The sequence below is a fragment of the Plasmopara halstedii genome, assembly GCF_900000015.1.
Source record: "Plasmopara halstedii genome assembly, contig: Scaffold_247, whole genome shotgun sequence".
Taxonomy (NCBI): domain Eukaryota; phylum Oomycota; class Peronosporomycetes; order Peronosporales; family Peronosporaceae; genus Plasmopara; species Plasmopara halstedii.
Window position 1 is genome coordinate 197,946 of NW_020187168.1, and position 19,993 is coordinate 217,938.

Genomic DNA, 19,993 nt, shown 5'->3' on the forward strand with positions numbered 1-19,993 from the left:
CTCTTAAACAACTTCCCATATAGTCTAGGCGGTTAGGATGGCTGACATCCACTCTGCAGACCCGGGTACAAGTCCCGGTGTGGGAACATTCAACTTCTTATCAATTTTTCGAATTGACTACTACTTCCCTTTATTTATATTCGAAGAAAATTGTCCATGATCATATTGGTGAGCTGAGTAAATGTAAAAGTGAGATGATATTGCATCAAAATATTCGAAATCGACTATAGTGTTGATGTATGCTTGAACGCTTTCAACTGAGAACAATGTCGTATTCGAGAAGGAAAGTTTGTTCGTTACGCGTGAATTTGTACCAATATGCACTTGTTTGATTGTTTGTTTCTGTGTGTATTTATTTGATTGTGTCTGTTGTATTTTGACAACTTCCTAAATCGTCTAGGCGGTTAGGATAGCTGGTTTTTACCCAGCTGACCCGGGTTGGAGTCTCTGTGTGGAAATATTGATCTTTATTTTGTTTTCATGTACAATTGTATGCATTCTCAATTCTAGTATAATACCTATTATTGAAATCAATAAAGTATGAGTGAGGGATCTTAAAAAAAAATTGATATCTTGTTCAATACAGATAGTTGGCACGTAAACATGCTTTGGGGATTAGTAATATGTGAATGCCATTCTAAAAAGCCTTCCATACAGTCTACGCAGTAAGGATAGCTGGCTATCACCCAGCAGACCCGGGCTTGAGACTCAGTGTGGGATTATTGATCTTTATTCTATTTCATGTATAATTTGATACTTTCTCAATTTAGTATCATACCTTTTAATGGAATCAATAAAGTATGAATTGGAGATCCTGAAACTATGCTTGATGTCGATTAGAAGTTGTTCAATACAGAAAGTTGGGACGTAAACATGTTTGTTGATTCAGCAATATGTGAATAACATCCTTGAAAGTCTTCCCATATAGTAGAGGCGGTTAGGATAGCTGCTTTTTACCCAGCAGACCCGGGTTTGTGTCTCAGTGTGGGAACACTGATCGTTATTTTGTTTTTATGTACAATTTCATGCAATCTCAATTCTAGTATTATACCTTTCAGTGAAATCAGTGAAGTATAAATTGATGATCCTAAAACTATGCTTGATGTCAATTTGATCTTGTTCAATACACAAAGTTAGGACGTAAACATGCTAGTTGATTCAATCATTTGTAAATATCATTCTTAAAAGCCTTCCATACAGTCTAGGCGGTTAGGATAGCTGGTCTTTACCAAGTAGACCCGAAAACGAGTCTCAGCGCCAGGAGCGTTTTCGGGCTATGGAAATTCTCTACTAGAGCACCCACAACAGATGCTGTTGGCGTCGACTGCGTCTATGACACCGACGGCGACGACGGATGACTCCTGGTACAGTCAAGGGTAAGGAAAAAGGAATCTCCTGCTCAAAGTAAGAGAGGCCGAGATGGCTATGGCATCCGCCATGCTCCAGAACGAGCAACAGCGCGTGGCGCTAGTTATCTCCAAGCTCGGTGTTTGAGCGCAAAAATGGGCACTAACTTGTGGTGCTTCGGTTGAAGCGGCGTTCTGCTACTGGTAGGAGCTGAAGCGTCAGCTTCTGCGAGTGTTCTCGTCGTTTTATCAGGCATATTGCCTGTGATCGTGTTTCCTTGCCACCCGACAGAGGTAGGAGTTGGTAGGCTTTGTCCAAGAGCTAAGAGCTCTCCTTGCTGGGATGACAGCCGCCCCCCCGGAGCGGTCGCAGCGACCGTCGTTATGGAGGGCCTCCGCACTGGCGCGGCCAAAATGGAAGTCTCCCGTGTGCATCCAACTTCTTCTGAAGAATCAGTGAATGTGGTATTGAATGCCGGATTACAATTTAAGTCGCCACGTAGTTGGTTGCAATCGCACCCATAGATTTCGTCGAGCGGGCCTAAACCAATAGATCTTAGCTATGCCGAGAAAGAGGAGGGAGAGCTCCGAGCTACCTAGCAGCTTTTGAACTCCCGACGGTGTTTTGTCTGTGGAGACACCCGTCACCATTGGACTGGTTGTCCCCTGCATAAGGCGCGTAAAGGGGCAACCAGTCTTGGTTGTCGCGGGGAAACAAGAAAACACAGTAGGCGCGGGACCCTACTGGGGAAGAACTGAGTTCTGTTGTGCCTAAAAGAAGGAAGTGGAGAGAAGCAGGACCAAGCTCCGAAGAGCTCCTTGCTCTTGAACATGGAGCGTGTATGCAAGCAGGGTTATCTGTTCGTAAAAGCGACCGTTAAGGGGTTTGAAAAGCCATGGAAGTTCCTTATCGATTCCGGTGCGTCGGGCAATTGCGGTCGACGCTCCACGATCGAAGGAAGTCAGCTGTATGCTAAGACGCTAAAAAGCGCGGTTTAGTGACACCGACACTGTTCGCTTGGCGACGAAGACTTGTGTCACTGTGCTGAGGGTCCCTGTGGACCTTGGTGTCAAGTTTCTTGACCTCGATAGCGTGAAACGCTGCTTAGTCTTAGACTTGAAGGTAAGGTATAACCTTATCTTTGGTATGGCATTTTTAAAACACCATGAGCCATGGATTGATTAGAGCTTGAAGACCTTGGGCGCTAAGTGCACGTCTCCTGGTAGAGCTTTGTAAGACATGAACCCACCTCTGCTAGGAAGCAGAAGCGCTAGTGCCGCGGGCACTAGACCGGGACGTTCAATGTGCTGGAAATCGGAAAATCCGAGTCGTCAAACATCGAAGGTGTATTGGACATGAGACCCGAGCATGGCGCGCGGGCTGGACGTTTAGTGGCACGTAGCCCACTGAGCACTGCTCAAATATCAAAGCAGTTGCTGCATGACAAGAGTGGTATGGGTGAACGAGGTCCGATGCATCTTGGGCAAGACCCGTCTTGTGCGCGTGCAGTAGCACGTTACCCGATGGGTGAAGACTGCGGAAATAGCAGCTTTTCGTCGGATGTGTCAGTAACATCAAGGCTCTGATGGAGCAAGGGTCCACCGAGTGCGTGTTCTCACCGGTCTCAATGGAACGTAAAACCTTTATAAAGAGAAGACGGCGAAGCCGCATCATATTCGCAAGACGCAGGGCCAGCCAGTGTGTGTCTACCAAAGACGATAGCGCACAGCTACACACCCTTGTCGACGGTATGACGGAAGAGGAAGACGTCTGCGTCGCCTTCGAGGCTATTCCCGCGGTGTATGCTCTTCTTGAGCTGAACGAGATATTTTGGGCGGTGTTTTGAAGGCAGGCACTTTAGCTACGGTGGTCAGTATAAGACCGAACGGGGGGATTAACTCGTCGTCGCTTCTGGATGAAGCTGTCCTAGATGGCACTAAGAGGGTGCTGAGCGCATGAAGTGGATCGTCGATCCTGAAAGATCTCTCGGACCCGTACTATCCTTTGATAAAGGAGTTTCAAGTCTCCAAAGACCCGCCGTCAGTCCTACCTCCGGACCGATGTGTGTGTCATGAGATCAACCTGGTTCCACGAACCAAATACTGCGTAACACGCCAATGGCCCCTGCCCAAGCAGCAATGTGACGTCATTGACGCATTTTCCGTGCGAAGCATGACGCAGAAATGGTGCGTGAGAGCAGACTCGCCATTCGGTACCCACGTTTTGTGTCCGAAAGCCGGACGGCAAGTGGCGTATTGTTCACGCTTACAATAAGCTAAACACTGCCACCATTCCGGCACAGACGCCGATCCCTAGAAAGATGTTCTCCAGAACAAAATGGTTGGCTGAACAAGGTACAGCGCACTCGACTTGGTCGATGAATATTAACAATCGCTCGTGAGAGCGAGTGATATTCCGCTGACAGCGGTGATTACTCCAAGCGGCATGCTCTAGGAGTAGCCCAAGGGCTATCAAACAGACCAGTAACATTCAATCGTCTTGTGACGCAGTATTTCAGGCCTAATCGGGCGTATGCACAAACATACTTCGACGACATCTTTGTTCACAGTCGTGCGGGGCACGGGAGGACAGATGAATTTAGTCACATTGTCCATGTGAGAGCGGTTCTTTAGTGTATGCGCACGAAGAAGCTGTATGCTAATGCCGATAAGTGCATTTTTGGCGCAGAAGAAATTTTCTTTTTAGGGTGTTTCATTGGGAAGCGTGGCCTTCAAGCGAACCCCGCTAAGGTGAAGGCCTTTGTGGCCAGGCTGGTTTCAAGGGTACAAAAAGACTTGCGCAAGTGGCTTGACCTCGCCAACTATACAACAAGAATTACGCGAAAAGGACATGGCCGATGTCGAATGGCCTTAAGAAGGATGCGGAATGGTATTAGTATACCTAGCATCGGGAGGATTTTGCCGGGGTCAAAGAGAGCCTCCTTCAGGCACTAATACTGGCGTTGCCAGACCCCGAACGTCAATTTAGTGTCGTCTGTGACGCTTCGGACTCCGCGCACTGCTGCAAGCAGACACCGAGGGTCGAGATCGGGTAATCGTGTTCGAATCTCGCCAGCTTAAAGCTACAGAGAGATACTTCCAAGTCCACGATATGAAATTACTTGCGATTAAATATGCACTTGTCAAGTTCAGAGTGCACCTGCTCGGCTTAAAGTCGTTTGTGATCTACACAGATCGTGCGACATTATGCACTGCTACTTAGTCGCCTCACCTCTCGCAGAGGATGGCCAGATGGCTCTCATTCTTTGCAAGATAAAAGTTCGCGTTGAAGTTTAATCCAGGAAGCAGGATGCCTTGACTGATGCGTTGTCAAGCAGACCAGACTATGCGCTTGCACATAACACGACGGTGACGCCGTCAGTGACACATTAAATCCGCGCCGCATGCGCGGGTGATAGTATGTGTGTAGCGCTGCTATAGGCTCTCGGGAACAAAGAATTTGATTAAACTCGGACACGATAATTTTGATGCGTTTGCGCGCACGGTTACCTCGATATTCGTTGAATAACGGTTTGCTGTATTGTAGCACCGATTAAACGGATACGCCACGAATTGTGGTTCCTCACGACGAGGATTTGAATATCGTATCCTCTATGAGGCCCGCAAAACTCCACTCAGTGGTCATCTCGGACGTTAGAAGACTTAAAGTCGGTGAGTTGCAACTATTGATGCTTCAAGCTGTACAAGTGGACGAGCACATAGGTGCGCACGTGTGAGACGTGCCAGAGGGTGAAACCCTCTTCGGATGAGGCATCGCCGCTGGCCAGTTTTCCAGTACCCTCCGGGTGTTGGCAGTCCATGAGTATGAACGTTGTGTTTGACCTGCCGAAGGACTCGGCAGGCAACACGGGTGTGGTGATCTTTGTGGACCATTTGGACAAGATGGCTCAACTTGCGGCAGTGCCGGACACCATCGATGGTGTCGGTAAAGCGACGCTGTTTGTCGATCGCGTCTTTCGACAGCATGGGCTCCTGGACTCGATTGTCTCTGATAGAGACCCGCACTTCTCTTGGAAGTTTTGGTCTAGGATCGTCAAGGTGCTGGGCACCAATTTGACTATGACAATAGCGGACTATCCGCAGACCGATGGTCAAACTGAGCGCGTGGATCGCGTCGTCGAGGACATCCTTCGCAATGTCTGTGTTGAGACGCCGAGGTGCTGGAGCGCCATGCTGCCACTTGTAGACTTCGCTCTGAACCATGCAGTGCATGCGTCTACCGAATACACGCCATTCTACGTGAACGGGCTTGTTTATCCTCGCGTCCCGCTGACGCCACTATCCCATGGTTTAGAGCTTGGTGGTGGAGTAATAGCCAAGCGACTAGCTGATGTCAGCCCTCTCTCTGTTCGTAAAGAAGTCGATGACTTCCTATCTACCAGACTGAGTGTCTTACGACACGTTCGCGATGCGATGGCTAAAAGCCAAGACATGCAGAAATAATATGCAAACGCAAGAAGCAGAAGAAATGTAGAAAACTTCTAATCGGAGACCTGGTTGAATTAAATGTTTAAAAGTCTATGCTGTCTTTAAGGCAAAGCACCATCCACAATTTATTAGACCGTTTTAAGTGGTGGCTAATCGAGGCCTTGCGTATACTAAACCTTCCGAGAAGGATGCGACCCACCCGGTGTTTTGTGTGGGCTTGCTTGAGCCGTCCCGGGATCCGGCGCATGTTAACGCGTTAGCGTCGGCGCCGGGGCGGCACCCAAGAAGCTCGGCCGCCCAGAAGCCGAACCAGCAACTGGTTCTGAGCACGGAGTGCAACGATTTTCGTTTCCTGACGAATACGTCTGCTCGACGGCTAGGAGCCGCTCTGACTGAGCGCGATAACCCTCAACGTGAGACGTTCGGTGCACAAAGCGCTCCAGGCTCTTAAGGGGCTTCCACACAGCGGCATGCGACCTCGGAAAGATGCTCAGTGGAGTGCCGATGACGACAGACTTTACCCTTAATAGCTCAAAGAGCATCGCGAGTCACTCGATTACGATTGACCAAGTCGTCATCGTCCGCCGTCGACTTTACTCAACGTAAACGGTGCCATCCACTATCACGTGGAACTTCTTGTGTGTCGACGTTGTCGACTGGGCCGAGAAATCGTGGGAGTTTGAGATGTCACTTCGGCAAGACTGCCCGGACGTCGTGGACGCTTATGATCAGAAGGATCATGACATTTTGCGCCGTCGTGCGCCCCGTGATTCTCGGCGGTAGCCTTGGAAGCCGGAGGGCCACTAGCTGATCTCAAAGCTATAGCCCTGAGCTGCTGTGGTCGTAGACTTACCTGTGTGAGAAACCACAGAGCTCGTAATGGATGATTTCATGTGTCGCAGGACGACAACACGCGGGAAGTCGGTGTTGCGCCTTGAGTTTGGCAAACTCAACTCTAAGATGGCGCTCTACGCGCAAGTCGACTTCCTTGTGGCTTCGCTTTAAGGTAGACAGCGGGAAAAGGTTCCGGTGTCGGTGCACCCAGTACACCCATCGCTCAAAGTGCTCTTTATCATCTGCAGCAAATATGCCAGAGGCGAGCACCACAGGAATAGTTCGCAGTGCGGGTACAGGAGCGCCTCCTTTTGAAGCTCGAAGTCAAGCGTGGTACCGATCCATTGGATATCTTGTGGTACTAAAGAGCGAACTCGGAGAGCTTTCCGGTGATCAAGTTCAGCTTTTGTAGTGGCCGGGGCCCCGACTACGTAGACGCCTAATAATCGAGTTTTCGAGTCTTTTGCTTCAAAAGTGGGATCCGCCGAGCGGAAGCCGTACTCCACACGAGGGTGTAGGTCGAACGTGGATACGAGCGCATGAGGGCCTTTCTGTGGGCACCTCCAATTGCTGCTACTGTACATTGTCGAGGCTATAGGTAACAATACCACTTCCACCGGAATTCGAGAGATCGGGGAACGGTTACGGTGTTCGCAAGGTTCGATTTGGGTTCACGTCGCGACATTGGCGCACCTCAATCTCCTCGTCTTCCAATGCGAGGTTAGGAGTATCCCTCTCGTAGTCGACTTCCTCCAACTTCTCGACGAGGAACGTGATATAACCTGTGCAAAAGAAGAAGGGCCTTTGCCCGCGGAAGCCCTCGGAACCAGCTAGACTGGGTGCTTTGCGTGTCATCGACACAGGGCTCATAGGCGAAGAATGTTTATGAACGTAACGGTGTCTAAAAAACGCGAGCCTTGCATGAGGCGACAGTTAAATGTGAATGGTGGATATCTACTATTCTAATGGGGGAGTTCAACAAGGTTACACGTACTCTTGTATGAAAGGGCGGGTCGCACAAGTTGGTGTGACCGTACATAGGTGCGGATTACACAAGTTGGTTTAAACACACAGAGGTGTGGCTATAACGATTTGCTATGGCTGCCATCTCTCCCTTACTCCGCACCAAGAAGCCACTTCGTGGTAGAACTGCCAGTTGTAGTGCATATTAATTAGGTTATATCATATTTATTAGGTATTTCTATATTAATGAAGAGAACGTAAGATTTTAATTATTAGCGGCTATGCCGCAACTGCAACAATAAATACAGTTTTGATTTTAAGCGGAAGAGCATCTTTACCTTGGCTAATGTTTTAAGTACTGTTGGAGGTAGCCGATTGCGATCCGCCACACTCGTACTGGCTCTTGTAAAGAACGTAAGATTGGTGACCTTAGCTCAGATTTTTCTCAGTACAGGGCAACGGCAGCCTCGCTGAACAAGTCATCTAAATTGTCCAACCAAAATCTAGCAAAATTGAAAATAATAATGCCGTCAAATTAAGCCTCGTGATCTGTGCGCCGACAGCAAAATGACGCTCAACATCACTATGTCAACAGCTAACCCTCGAATAAAAATTGGCCTACATCTGACAGCCGGTACAGACGTCGTGCAGACCACCATATAAAAGTGATTATCCGAAAATGATCCTGATTATAAATACCGACAAATAATTCTTGCACTAAGTTGACCGTTAGACCAAGTGATGCATCGATCACCTATCGACATTATGTCTACGCTACGGTGCATGTGAGTCCAAGATTCCTTATAATGTCTTGTGCACCGCTACTTACGAATTATTGCATATATATGTTGCAATATTGAACGAGGTAGAAACTACCGCATTCTATACGTTCGGCTCAGTTAGTGTTATGGGGTTATACGTACCGTTGTATGAAAGGGTGGGCCACACAAGATGGTGCCACTGCGCATAGGTGTTGATTACACAAGTTGGTGTGGCCACACCGTAACAAGAAGAGACTACGTGGCAGGACTGCCAGTAGTTATGCTTATTGATAAGGTTTTGCTATAGTTATTAGGTATTACTATATTAATTCGTAAACACTCGTACTGTTTCTTGTAAAGAAGGTTATGTCGGTGGCCTTAGCTTAGCTTCTTCTAAGCTAAGACTTACTGCATTCCGCTACAATAAGCCGCTGTAGCTGGTAATGCAGACGCCGAATATGCAGCAAGATAATTTCATAATCTGCCCATCCGCCGGCATAACACGGTCTTCAAGACCTCATAATTTGCTAGGTGTATACAGTTTTTCGACCTAAACTTTTTAATTTTGGTTATAGAATCCACAGTCACATTTTTTCCTTGAGATAATGTGACAAACAAAGCTTTCCCAAAGATCACTACAACATATTTATTGTATTTATAGCGGTTTAGAAGCCCCCACATTCGTTTGCACATGAAACTATGCGATTAAGGCTTGCTTTTTTATCTCTTAAAATACTACGAAACTAATCTGAGACATCGATACTAATTTTACATTTCGGAACAAATATTTCGCACAGGTAGTCACGAAGATGAGAAATAATGGTCACAAGAAACCAGCTATCCTGCTTGCCAAGCGAAGTCGTTTGTTTTGTCAGAAGAAAAGTATGATAAAGTCATCTACAGAAAAAAGATCTCCACTTATATGTAATGGTGCATAACTGGTCAACAACAATTTATTTATTGATCAAGTTCGGAAGCGTGTCATCTGTTTTATGAATAATACGTTTGTAGGATGGTTTGCGATTATGTATCAAGCATAAAGTTTGTGTTCATGTCTGTTGAGCTTTACTCATCACATTGATAGATCTGTCCTCTGAAGAAGCTTCTTATAATCGTTGCGCTTGGGCTCGGAACATCCAAAAGCGGCCCACAAAACCGGTAGAAACGCCATTGCCAGTCGCTCGAAGATTCAGGACATCTACATATGATAAAATATAGAAGCACATTTTTTCCGACAAATTCTAATTTAGCAGTAGGATAATAATGTGGTCCACATTTTTTAAAAATACACGTTATAAACTATAAATAGGTGGGTGGCGGCAGTCTCACCACCAATCGCCAACATCAAAACCTTCACCATCATTGGAATTCTCTTCAAGAAAGGAAAGGAAGAAGCATGAGGTGAGCTGCAATGTCGTTCGTTCTTACTGTTGCCTGGCAACCACGCCATCTAGCACAGTCAATATTTGTGAAACTGCTTTGACAAATAGTTTATGAACTCTTGATTCCTATAGCAACAATCACATCGAAAGCGCTACCACGATGAACCTGTCCCTTCGCCTGCGCGGTGGTGGCAAGGTTCACGGATCATTAGCACGTGCTGGTAAGGTGAAGGGGCAGACTCCTAAGGTTCCCAAGCAGGAAGACTCGAAGAAGGCGCTTACTGGTCGCGCTAAGAAGCGCTGGCAGTACAATCGTCGTTTCGTGAACGTCGTGGCGGGCATGGGTGGCAAGAAGTTGGGTCCGAACTCTAACGCTGCGAAGCAGTAAGCATATCACTGTAAACCTGGCCACAATTTAATGGAGCGTGCAAGCTTAAGAGCGGTTCGATTTTTCGTGCGCGGCGACGTTAGGTGCTCTCTTTGCATGATTGTGGCCTCGGCTTCTAGGGTTTATGATGGTTTTATTCATTAGCGCCTAGCTAAATATGGTTATCGACGTATTTAGAGGTTCTGCTTCCAGCATTTTCATTCAAAATCCATTTCTGTAAAATCGCTTCTTTTGTCTTAGCAGTCTGTAATATCTGTCCATTTATTCGAAACGGCACCAATAAATGCGATGATGTATCATCAGCTAAAAGCAGATTTATAATGGTAACTCGAACGAATTCAGGAGTAGCTAATGTACAGCGATGACTCAGCTGCATCCGAAGTGGAATCTGATGTCGACGAAGTCTATGGTAACGGTGGCAGTGACGGTGGCAGTGACGTTGGCAGTGACGGTGGCAGTGAACGTGTCAGCAAAATTGCCGATAGTGACGACCTCTTCAATAAAGGTACCATGCTGAAGCAGCAACGAAACGAAAACGGCAAATTTGCGGCCTCGAATTCCTTTGAATATGTTGAGAATGACTACAGTGGTGACAGCTTTGATGATGACGTCGAAGAGTACAAAGAAGTGTGTTCCTATCAACCATCTGTAACTCAACCAACCTTAGTTCCGAAGGCACCATCATCACCGGCCCGGCCAGGTAATAGCGATTCTCGTCGCTTTGCAATTTCGTCTACCGAGCCGTTAGGAGATAAATACGTACATGGAAGAGCCTCGATCGAGACAGACGATCAGAACTCGCAAAATCACCGCTTATGCCGAGCACAGCCATTCAAAAGCAACGAGCTAACAGGGACGCATGCGGTGCGTCTTTCAAATATTTACATATCTTTGCCAAGTGCTCTTAAATCTAATGTTGCAGGTGCTTGCTTTGGTTGCAAAAGAAGGAGCTGAAGGTATCACTACGTTGCGAAGTGAGCTTTTTTCGCAGCTGTCGCGTATGCCGGAAAGCAAGTTTGTTGATGAGATTGATGAGTTACGTAAGAAAAATACTTTGCTTTTGCAAAATGAGCGCGAGCTGAAGGCGATGTTGCGTCAAGCAAAGGAAGACGTTGTTGTGCGCAAAGCACGCATGAAGAAGAAGCGCCGACGTGCTACTGAAAGACGGCGTGAACACGAAAAAGCGAAAGAGCGTGTGCAGCAAGAACTCGCGACTGCTTTATTATCTAACGTCGAGCATGATCGTCGCATCGAAGGGTTACAGAGAAGACTTAACGAAATGCAAGTGTTGTATGCTAATGTAGATCAGCAAAAGGAAAGGGCAGAAGAGCGCACTATTTTTTTAGCAGAAAAGCTTCAGACAGCACTCGGAGATCTTCACCAGCTCACAAGCAGCTTTGAAAATGCAGTTAACGCTAAGTTGGCGTGTGACCAGCATCTTGAGCAGCTCAAGGCGATGCATCGAATAAAACTTGAAGTAATAAAACACAAATGCAAGATTGATACGGAGACAGCGCGTCAAGCACTGGTCGAGGAGGCTGAAGCTCGCAGAATCGAGCGGCAAACCTTGCCGGAATTTCATCAGCGAGCGGTCGAAGCAGAGAAAGAGCGATTTCATAGGCTGGAGGCTATATTTAACAAACAGATAAACGAACTGGAGTCTCGTGCAGCTCAAGATATCTTGATACACACTGCAGAGCTCGCAAGGGCTAACGAAGCTAAACACCTGGCTGAACAGCGAGCAGAGCGCCGCATACACGACGAAGTTGACCGGGTATCTGTTGCATTGTCGTCAGCTGACCAGTACTTTACCTCATTGACAAACTGATAACTTTTTCTTTAGATCGCACGCGAGCGTGAAGCCGTGGATGAGCAACGACGCGAGCTACTTGCATCATTGGTCCGTACAAATGCGCGCTTTGATGAAGAACGTGGCAAAATGGAGGCTCGAAGTTGCGAGTTAGACGCTCGACAGTCTAAGCTTGCAGATGAATGTGCTGAGCTCAAATCTCGTACAAAGTACATAGAACAACGCTCACGGCATCTTGAGGAGAGCGAAGTGCTCGTTGAGAGACGCCGCACGGAGCTGGCCGCAGTCGGGCGAGAAACACTGGAGCGGTCGTACGCGCTGGCCAGGCGCGGTCAAGAATTTGCAGATGCTATTGCGGAACGTGATAAATTACGCTGCGCCGTAAAAGATTTGACAGCTCGTTTGGAACAGAGCGAGCTGCGCGCAATGACGCTGGAGCAAAACCGCGAGAAATTGGAGACGGCGGCTTATGCACTTGAGCAGGAGCGGCTGATCGTGGCACAACAACGTGTCCAGTCGCGCTACCTTCTAGATAGCGCGCGCAAGTTGGAGAGCATGTATCAACATAAGCACGTCGCTGTGGGCGGCATGGGCAAGCGATGTTTGGTGCCTTCAAAGGCGAACTTTAACCAGCAAGAGCACTATCGGTGACAGTTTACATGTTTATCTTGTATTTCATTCAAAATTTATATTTATACATTCAGCCAATGATACGTCAACGCAGCCATTATTGAAGAAGACCTCGACTTCGCTCATAGGCCACGATACTTGAGTAGCAGATACATGATGTTATTCTTGAGCGTTACCCTAGGTTGTTGCTTGTGCATTTGCTGCATTTGCTGCTGCTGCTTTGCCGGCCTTTTTGACGAAGGAAAAGTGTCCCCGCTGCCAGTACCTACTAGGCGGACGGCCTCGAGAAATTATCCACCGAATCGCCGCGAACGCGGGATATAATTCCACTCAAGAATGGACGGAAGCCGCTGATTGAAGGGGATCCGTTTCCCCTTGGGACGAAAGATGTGCTAAAGTCCTCCTTATTTATGCCTGTGCATAAATTGGTTGAAGCACAACTGGAATGCTCGAAGTGACTTTCCGAGATACGCTCCACAGTTGGCAACTGTTGCACTAATGAGCGCTGCTGTTCTTGCTGGAAGCCGCGCGCTGAGGGCTCCGCAGATTTCGCTCCTATCATTTCCTGGTCATCCGACTCCATGTCAACGTCTGCAGTCTCCTCCGTCTCCAGCCGCTGTATCTTGGCAGGCGGCCAGACAACAGTGGGGTCTTCAGGCCTCTCACGTGTTTCCACTATTGCTGAGATTTCATGCACCGAATCACGCAAGTATCCGATGTCAACGGGATTCTGCTTGAAGCTTGATAGGCGCTGTGCTGTGATGGCAGCAGCTGCTACTACAGTTGCTGCTGAATTTGAAGGCCTTGACCCTGCTGAGGGCGTCGTAGCTGTACTGTTTGCTCCAGAATGAGGCGTAGAGCCCCCGGGCCCAAGTGTACTCCGAGGCGTAAGATTGTTTGCGATGTATGATCGTGGCGTGTTACTTTCATTAAAAAAACCCATGATATTACGAGCTCCTCGTGCACGGCTGTGTTTTCGCCCACGGGCATCGTAAGTTGATCGCATTGAAGTTGTGGAACGAATAGAGAGATTCGAGTGAGCTGATGCGTCTGAGTAGGCCGAGGGGGTTCGCGACCCGCCTCCATTCGCCATATATAGATCCATAAGGTTCATCTCATTTTGTGCAATCGTACTGGTTGAAGTAATCGACGACGTTGATATATCCGACATATTTCCATCTTCGTCTTGTCCACTAGCCTTTTGCACACCCATATTGCATACTGAGCAAATACGTACATTCTTAAGAGTTGTACCTGGTACCTCTACAGATTTGAAAACGCTACACTTGCCGCAAATAACCTCACCGCAACTTCGACAGTGGTGACGTGGGCGGAACGTGCCAAAAGCCCGGCTACACACGGCGCAATGCAGCCGCTCGTGGTTTGGCACCCATTGCCTTTTATCAACAAAGGTGCAGGCGATCATTTGCTGTTTGTCTATAATCCGACATATTTGTACGACACTATTCATTAGCTGCGATTCAGCCGTTTTAAAAGCCCATTGTGCAGGAAAATAACCACCGGGGTTAAATCGCCCTACGTGATGCACCCGGACAACATTGGGCTCTGCACGATCCAGACGGTACATGTACCCTGCAAGAATTTTGGCACGAACAAGACCATGCGAATTCTCAAGCGACGGACATTCATTGATCTCAATAGAGTTGAGTACGCGAATATACATCTCGTTACCAAAAGAGTCCACGATCTTGTCTTGTACCTCAAGGCAGCAGTAATCGCGATGAGATACGATAGGGGTCGGAGTTTTGACAGCATACCACTTGATACCTATGTATCTGAAAGGCGTAAGTGGGGTACGCGGGACAATTGTGAGAAGCACCGCAGCGTCCATCACAGCTGGATTAAGCTTCTTCATCAGCCTCTTAAATAGTGCATCCTCATGCGCAGCGTATGCACGACCGACCTGGTCCAGTGAGGCTGAAAGCTGGCCCTTACAGCCCACCTCGGCGATATTAGACTTGTAGGCGTTAGGGCCTCGCATTTGCCCAAAGTTGCGGTAAATAGCAACGCCTTTTTTCTCTCGCATGGGAACCCAGCTATTCTTGTGACAGTCACTCAGCGCAAAAACTTTACGGATGGAGGCCTCAGCATATTCAATGTATTGGCGTCGCATGTCCTCTGACACACGCACATTTGTGTTAAAAAATCCTTTGGGCAGCGGCAGCGATGTTGACATATTTATGGCTATGTGTGTACTGATCAAGATCGTAAAAGTGGAGTGGGCTACGGTGATGACGTTGAAGCGCAAAGATTCGTTCTGTCGCGTGTTGAGATGTCGTCGTCTGGGGTCGCAAGGCGTAGCTTACGTCGATCTTGTAGCTGCGGTGGCTGCAAAGAAACAGACGGCAGTTGAGATGGAGGAGGTAAAGTGGCCATTTCAGCGTGGCTTCAGAATTGTAGCCAATCATAATTGCCGTTCTTGTGGGCGCCTTTCTAACTTTTGACTGACTATTTGCAGGACCAAACTCACACATGCATGGTTAGGCATCACCTGCTTAGTTATCGCTTATATTACCCTATCGTAATCGAGACATTAAGATGGCGTTCGACTTCCTTCTATCCCATTTTCGTGGCATGTTGTGCGCTCAAAGGTGCGTGGTATGTGTATAAAAAATAAGATGGCAAAGGTCGCACATTGAAAGAAGAAAATGAAACGATTTTAACATTCTATCATCCTTCTCACAGCGAATGCCTAAAAATTTTATTTTAAAGCTTCATGTTCAAGATTTGTCGAAGATTATTTTTTAAAATGTTGACCATTCAGCTGATGTGGGAGGACAAACAAACAAAATGATATACACAATGATGGAAACATTCCTCTAAAAAGCAAAATCGGAGCGTCACCAAATCCAAATGACAGGTACTGGGGTCTTGTTCAAGCATCAGACAAAGAAGTCTGTTCATTCGGGCCACCACAGCACACATACTATTGAGTCAATCATACCAGTTCGGGTGTCATAATTATTGTATCAGACAAACTCCGCCCGGCTTGCGCATTCCGTGTCACTCGCACCATTAATCTATAATCACATTATAAAAAACGAGACCTTGAACAAAACATTACAAAAATTTTACGCAATAACCACGGGCTATTTTCTGATTAACGAAGTCTGCCATTCTAAAACATCGTTTGTTTAGTAGGTATCAATTTTCTGCATATTATGCCTATGTTGTATTGGTTAGGATATGAAGCCGCGGTAGTAACGTGATAGCGACATGAATTTACAATGGCTAGCCGATGCAGATTTATCCACTGAGGAGGGAGAAATTGGCGCAAAATTTGGTGTATTAAGTTGCGGCAACATAATTTTTGCATAATTGTTCAGCTTTGGTAAAATTTGATATGCAAGTAACAGAAAACATTCATATACGTATGTTACGTGCTCGAGAGGCAAGGTTCATTATGCGAGTGCAGTCCCTCATACGTTCGTCTTACTTTAATATCTACTTTGATGCAGGGTAGCAGGCTTTTAGTCTAAATTTTTGGATAGACGTCAGAAATGAATCGAGAGTATACAGAGTGAGAAATAAAATATGTTTTGCCTTTTGTCTCTTAAATAGTTAAAATACACTCAATGCTGCAATCACTTAATCTTTGCATAACACCTATGCCATTTATTCTTTCTTATACAGAAGAAAATCATGTTGGCGAAATAATTAGAGATTATGTGCCCTGCACGTCGTAGTTCGATATTTAAGTCACAGTGATTTCAACGCATTTATGATAATAGTCCGGGCCCCTTAGGCTAGACAAAACGTAGCAGTAAGGCTGGAACTGATAGTATGCAGTGTGGTTGCGCGGTTCGTTGTTTACGTTTGTCGTTAGAAGCAGCTCCTTGTATGTAACAATTTTCACCGCCGTGGCGGTTTGTAGCAAGTTAGCATAACTGATAATTGTACCAATTGTTTTGGCCAATGATATAGCTGCATTTGCAGAATAGATATCACATTTCGGCCAGTGATATGGCTTGCATGCAGTCCTCGGCCAATGAAAAACCGCATGTATGTAATGCTTAGTAGAAGTGTACAAATGTAGTATGAGCTTACGAATTCTTTACAGTAGGTCTAATTCCACATGAATGTATTTTGGGCCAGTCAACAGCCCAGTTTTGTCCCAGAACCTTTGACAAGTCAAATGGACGGACACCTCGAATCTGATTGATGAATGAGACTAGCCGAATGCCGCCCGGGTTGCGAGCGGTAATCGCTGGTAAGATCTCAAACTGCGTCATGTTCCAGCTCCGTCTCCTACAGTCTTGTTTGTCTTGACTAAAGTTTTTGTTCTTTAATCATACATAGCTCAAAACTCGTCCACTGAATTTGTATAAAATTTGCTCACGTCATTCTACCTAATTGTCTCAGCTTCGCTTACAATACAAATATATATTTGGCTTCAACATAATGTACATTTAACATGCCGTACTTGTAAACTTGTACAGCCTAACAGCCTCTACAATCGCTGTAATCAGTGTTTTCTACCCTTTAAATGTGATATTAGATCATACTTTGTAATAATAGTCAATGTTTGGTGCCCCAGCGGCGCGTCATGAGTCCTGCTTGAACCTTGCAGACGCCATTTTCGTTCCCCGAACTGTCGACTTCCGCTGAAAGGGGTATCATTACCAATCGCCTCGACGAAGCACAGAAGCAGTAGTGGGATGCTGTCCACAGCGCGGCTCTCATGCGCGCGCATCAACGGTCGGACCTTACCGCTCATGCGGGATACGGTATCCGATCGATGGATCCTGCTGCGACGCGATCACTCGACCGTTAGGCGTTTCCGTGGTCGGGCCATCCCAGTCGAGCTTGACGAACTCAAAGCTCTCTGAACTCGATTCTTGGTGTCGCAAGAAATCTCGATGGATACGTACCGAGCTCGGCTTCGCGCTCAAAAAGGAGGCGATCGTGTAATCCCTATACGGACGACCCCCGTGGTAGTTGCCCCTGCTCTTTGAGTGATGGATGCGGCGGCACAGGAAACTCGCTGTCCAACTTACAGCGGAGCCACAGGGAGGTGGATGCACGCTTGCAACGCCACCTTCAATTTGAGTTTGCCAAACTGAAGGCACAACGCCGACTTTCTTCGTATTGTCGTCTTGCGACGTATGGATCAATCCATCACGCTTCCTCGAGCTCTGTGGTCTCTTACACGGATGAATTCTCGACCACAGTAGCTCAGGCCAAAACTTGAGCGCAGCTCATGGTCCTTCGGCGTCCTTGGCTATTGCTGAGAAGCGTGGAGCGTACGACGATGTGGAACGTCATGATCCCTTTAATCATAAGCGTCCTCGACGTCTGGACAGCCTTGCCGAAGTGACACTTCAAACTCCCACGAGTTCTCAAAGTCGGGGGTGTCTCCGCCACTTTAGAAGATACTAAGTTTGACCCAGGCGACGACGTCAACCCACAAGACGTTCCATGTCGGTGGCGGACGATGACGACTGGGTTGATCACCGTCTGGTGACTCGCGATGCTTCTCGAGCTCTTGAGGACAAGGCCCGTCGCGATCGGGACTCCGCTGAGCGTCATGCTGGGGTCCGATGCCGCTGCGCGGAAGGCCTGGAGAGCATGGAGCACGTTTGCAACCGGCTGCCTTACATTGAGGACTATTGCGTTCTGTCGAAGCAGCTCTTATTTGTTGAGAAGACGAATGCATCGCTTCATGCGAAGGTGGAGCGCTTGGCGCCGTTGGAGATGAAGATCGTTGCACTCCATGCTCAGCACCAGTTACTGGTTCAGCTTCTGGGTAGTCGAGCGCCTGTGGGCGCCGTTCCGGCGCCAACGCTCCCGCGTTCACTCGCACCGGATTTCGGTACGGATTAAGCAAGCCCACATAATACACCGGGTGGGTACGCATCCGTTTTTGAAAGCTTAGCGTATACGCAAGGCCCCGCTTGGCCACAACCTTAAAAGGTCCGATAAACCGTGAGCGGAGCTTCGTCTGAAAGACAGCGAAAATTGCATAGATAGGAAGGTTATTAGCATTTAATAAAAGCAGGTCTTCGACCTCAAAGCTTCTAACATGTCCTCTACATCTTCCGTCTGCATATTCCTTCTGCATGTCTTGGCTTTCAACTATCGCACAGCGAACGTGTCGTAAGACACTCAGTCTGATAGATAGGAAGTCATCGACTTCTTTACGAACAGTGTGGGGGCTGACATCAGCTAGTCGCTCGGCTGTTCCTCCTCCACCAAGCCCTGAGCCATGAAATGGCGGCGTCAGCGGGACGCGAGGATGAACAAGCCCATTCATGTAAAGTAGTGTGTGGCAGGTAGACGCATGCACCGCATCGATCAGAGCGAACTCTACAAGTGGTAGCATGGCGCTCCAGCACCTTGGCGTCTCAGCGCTGACATTGCGAAGGACACCCTCGACGGCGCAATTCACGCGCTGGATTTGACCAATGGTCTGCCGATGGTCCGTTGTTGACATAGTCAACTTGGTGTCCAGCACCTTGAAGATCGTTGACCAAAACTTCCCAATGAAGCTTGGGTCTCTTTCGAGTACAATTGACTCAGGGAGCCCGTGTTGTCGAATGACACGATCCACAAACAGTGTCGCTGTATCGACACCGTCGATGGTGTCCGACACCACCGCAAGATGAATCATCTTGCTCAGACGGTCGATGAAGAACCACCACATCCGTGTTGCCCGCCAAGCTCTTCGGCAGGCCAAACACAAAGTTTATACTCATGGACTGCCAACTCCTAAATGGTACCGGCAAACTGGCCAGAGGCGCCAATGCATTCTGAGAGGATTTAGCCCTTTCACACGTCCCACACGTGAGCACATATATGCTCGTCATTTGTACAGCTTGGTTCATCAGTAGTGGCAACTCACAGAGCTGTACGTTTTCTCACGCCCAAGATGACCACCGAATTGGGTGTCGTGGGCCTCATAGAGAATACGGTACCTCAGATCCTCATCGTGGAGAACCACGATTCGTCGCGAATCTGTCAAGCTGGTGATATATTACAGCAATCCGCTATTCAACGAATATCGGTGCAACCGTGCGCGCAGTTGTGGCGACAACTTATTGTCCGAGTTTCCAAACTCCTTGCTCCCAAGAGCCAGATGCAGCGCTACGCACATATCATTCCCCGCGTACGCGGCTCGGATCAAATCTATAACGGACGACGTCAGTGTCGTGACATGAGCAAGCTCATAATCCGGTCTGCGTGCCAACGCATCAGCCAAAGCATTTTGCTTCTTGGCTTATACTAGACATAAAAGTTATATTCTGCGAAAAAGGAAAGCCACCTGACCATACTCTGCGAGAGGTGAGGCGACTGAGTTGCAGTGCGTAGTGACGCAAGATCTGTGTTGATCACAACTGGCTTTGAGTCAAGCAGGTGCACCCTGAACTTGACAAGTGCATACTTCATCGCAAGTAATTCCTTGTCGTGGA

General features: G+C 47.6%; 4 protein-coding genes across 4 annotated transcripts; 3 read left to right on the forward strand and 1 right to left on the reverse strand.

Moving 5' to 3' along the window:
- Positions 1–9,749: 9,749 nt before the first annotated feature.
- Positions 9,750–10,123, forward strand: PHALS_04019 (40s ribosomal protein s30; the record flags this gene model as incomplete). Its single annotated transcript, XM_024722020.1, has 2 exons — positions 9,750–9,754; positions 9,868–10,123. 2 exons carry the CDS (start codon positions 9,750–9,752, stop codon positions 10,121–10,123), a joined length of 261 nt encoding a protein of 86 aa, XP_024573139.1.
- A 351-nt stretch (positions 10,124–10,474) lies between these two features.
- Positions 10,475–12,667, forward strand: PHALS_04020 (uncharacterized protein; the record flags this gene model as incomplete). Its single annotated transcript, XM_024722021.1, has 5 exons — positions 10,475–10,987; positions 11,046–11,163; positions 11,224–11,897; positions 11,967–12,580; positions 12,658–12,667. 5 exons carry the CDS (start codon positions 10,475–10,477, stop codon positions 12,665–12,667), a joined length of 1,929 nt encoding a protein of 642 aa, XP_024573140.1.
- A 164-nt stretch (positions 12,668–12,831) lies between these two features.
- PHALS_04021 (hypothetical protein F443_11319) lies at positions 12,832–14,565 on the reverse strand (the record flags this gene model as incomplete). Its single annotated transcript, XM_024722022.1, has 1 exon — positions 12,832–14,565. One exon carries the CDS (start codon positions 14,563–14,565, stop codon positions 12,832–12,834), a length of 1,734 nt encoding a protein of 577 aa, XP_024573141.1.
- A 130-nt stretch (positions 14,566–14,695) lies between these two features.
- On the forward strand, positions 14,696–15,201 carry PHALS_04022 (uncharacterized protein; the record flags this gene model as incomplete). Its single annotated transcript, XM_024722023.1, has 2 exons — positions 14,696–14,947; positions 15,043–15,201. 2 exons carry the CDS (start codon positions 14,696–14,698, stop codon positions 15,199–15,201), a joined length of 411 nt encoding a protein of 136 aa, XP_024573142.1.
- Positions 15,202–19,993: the final 4,792 nt, after the last annotated feature.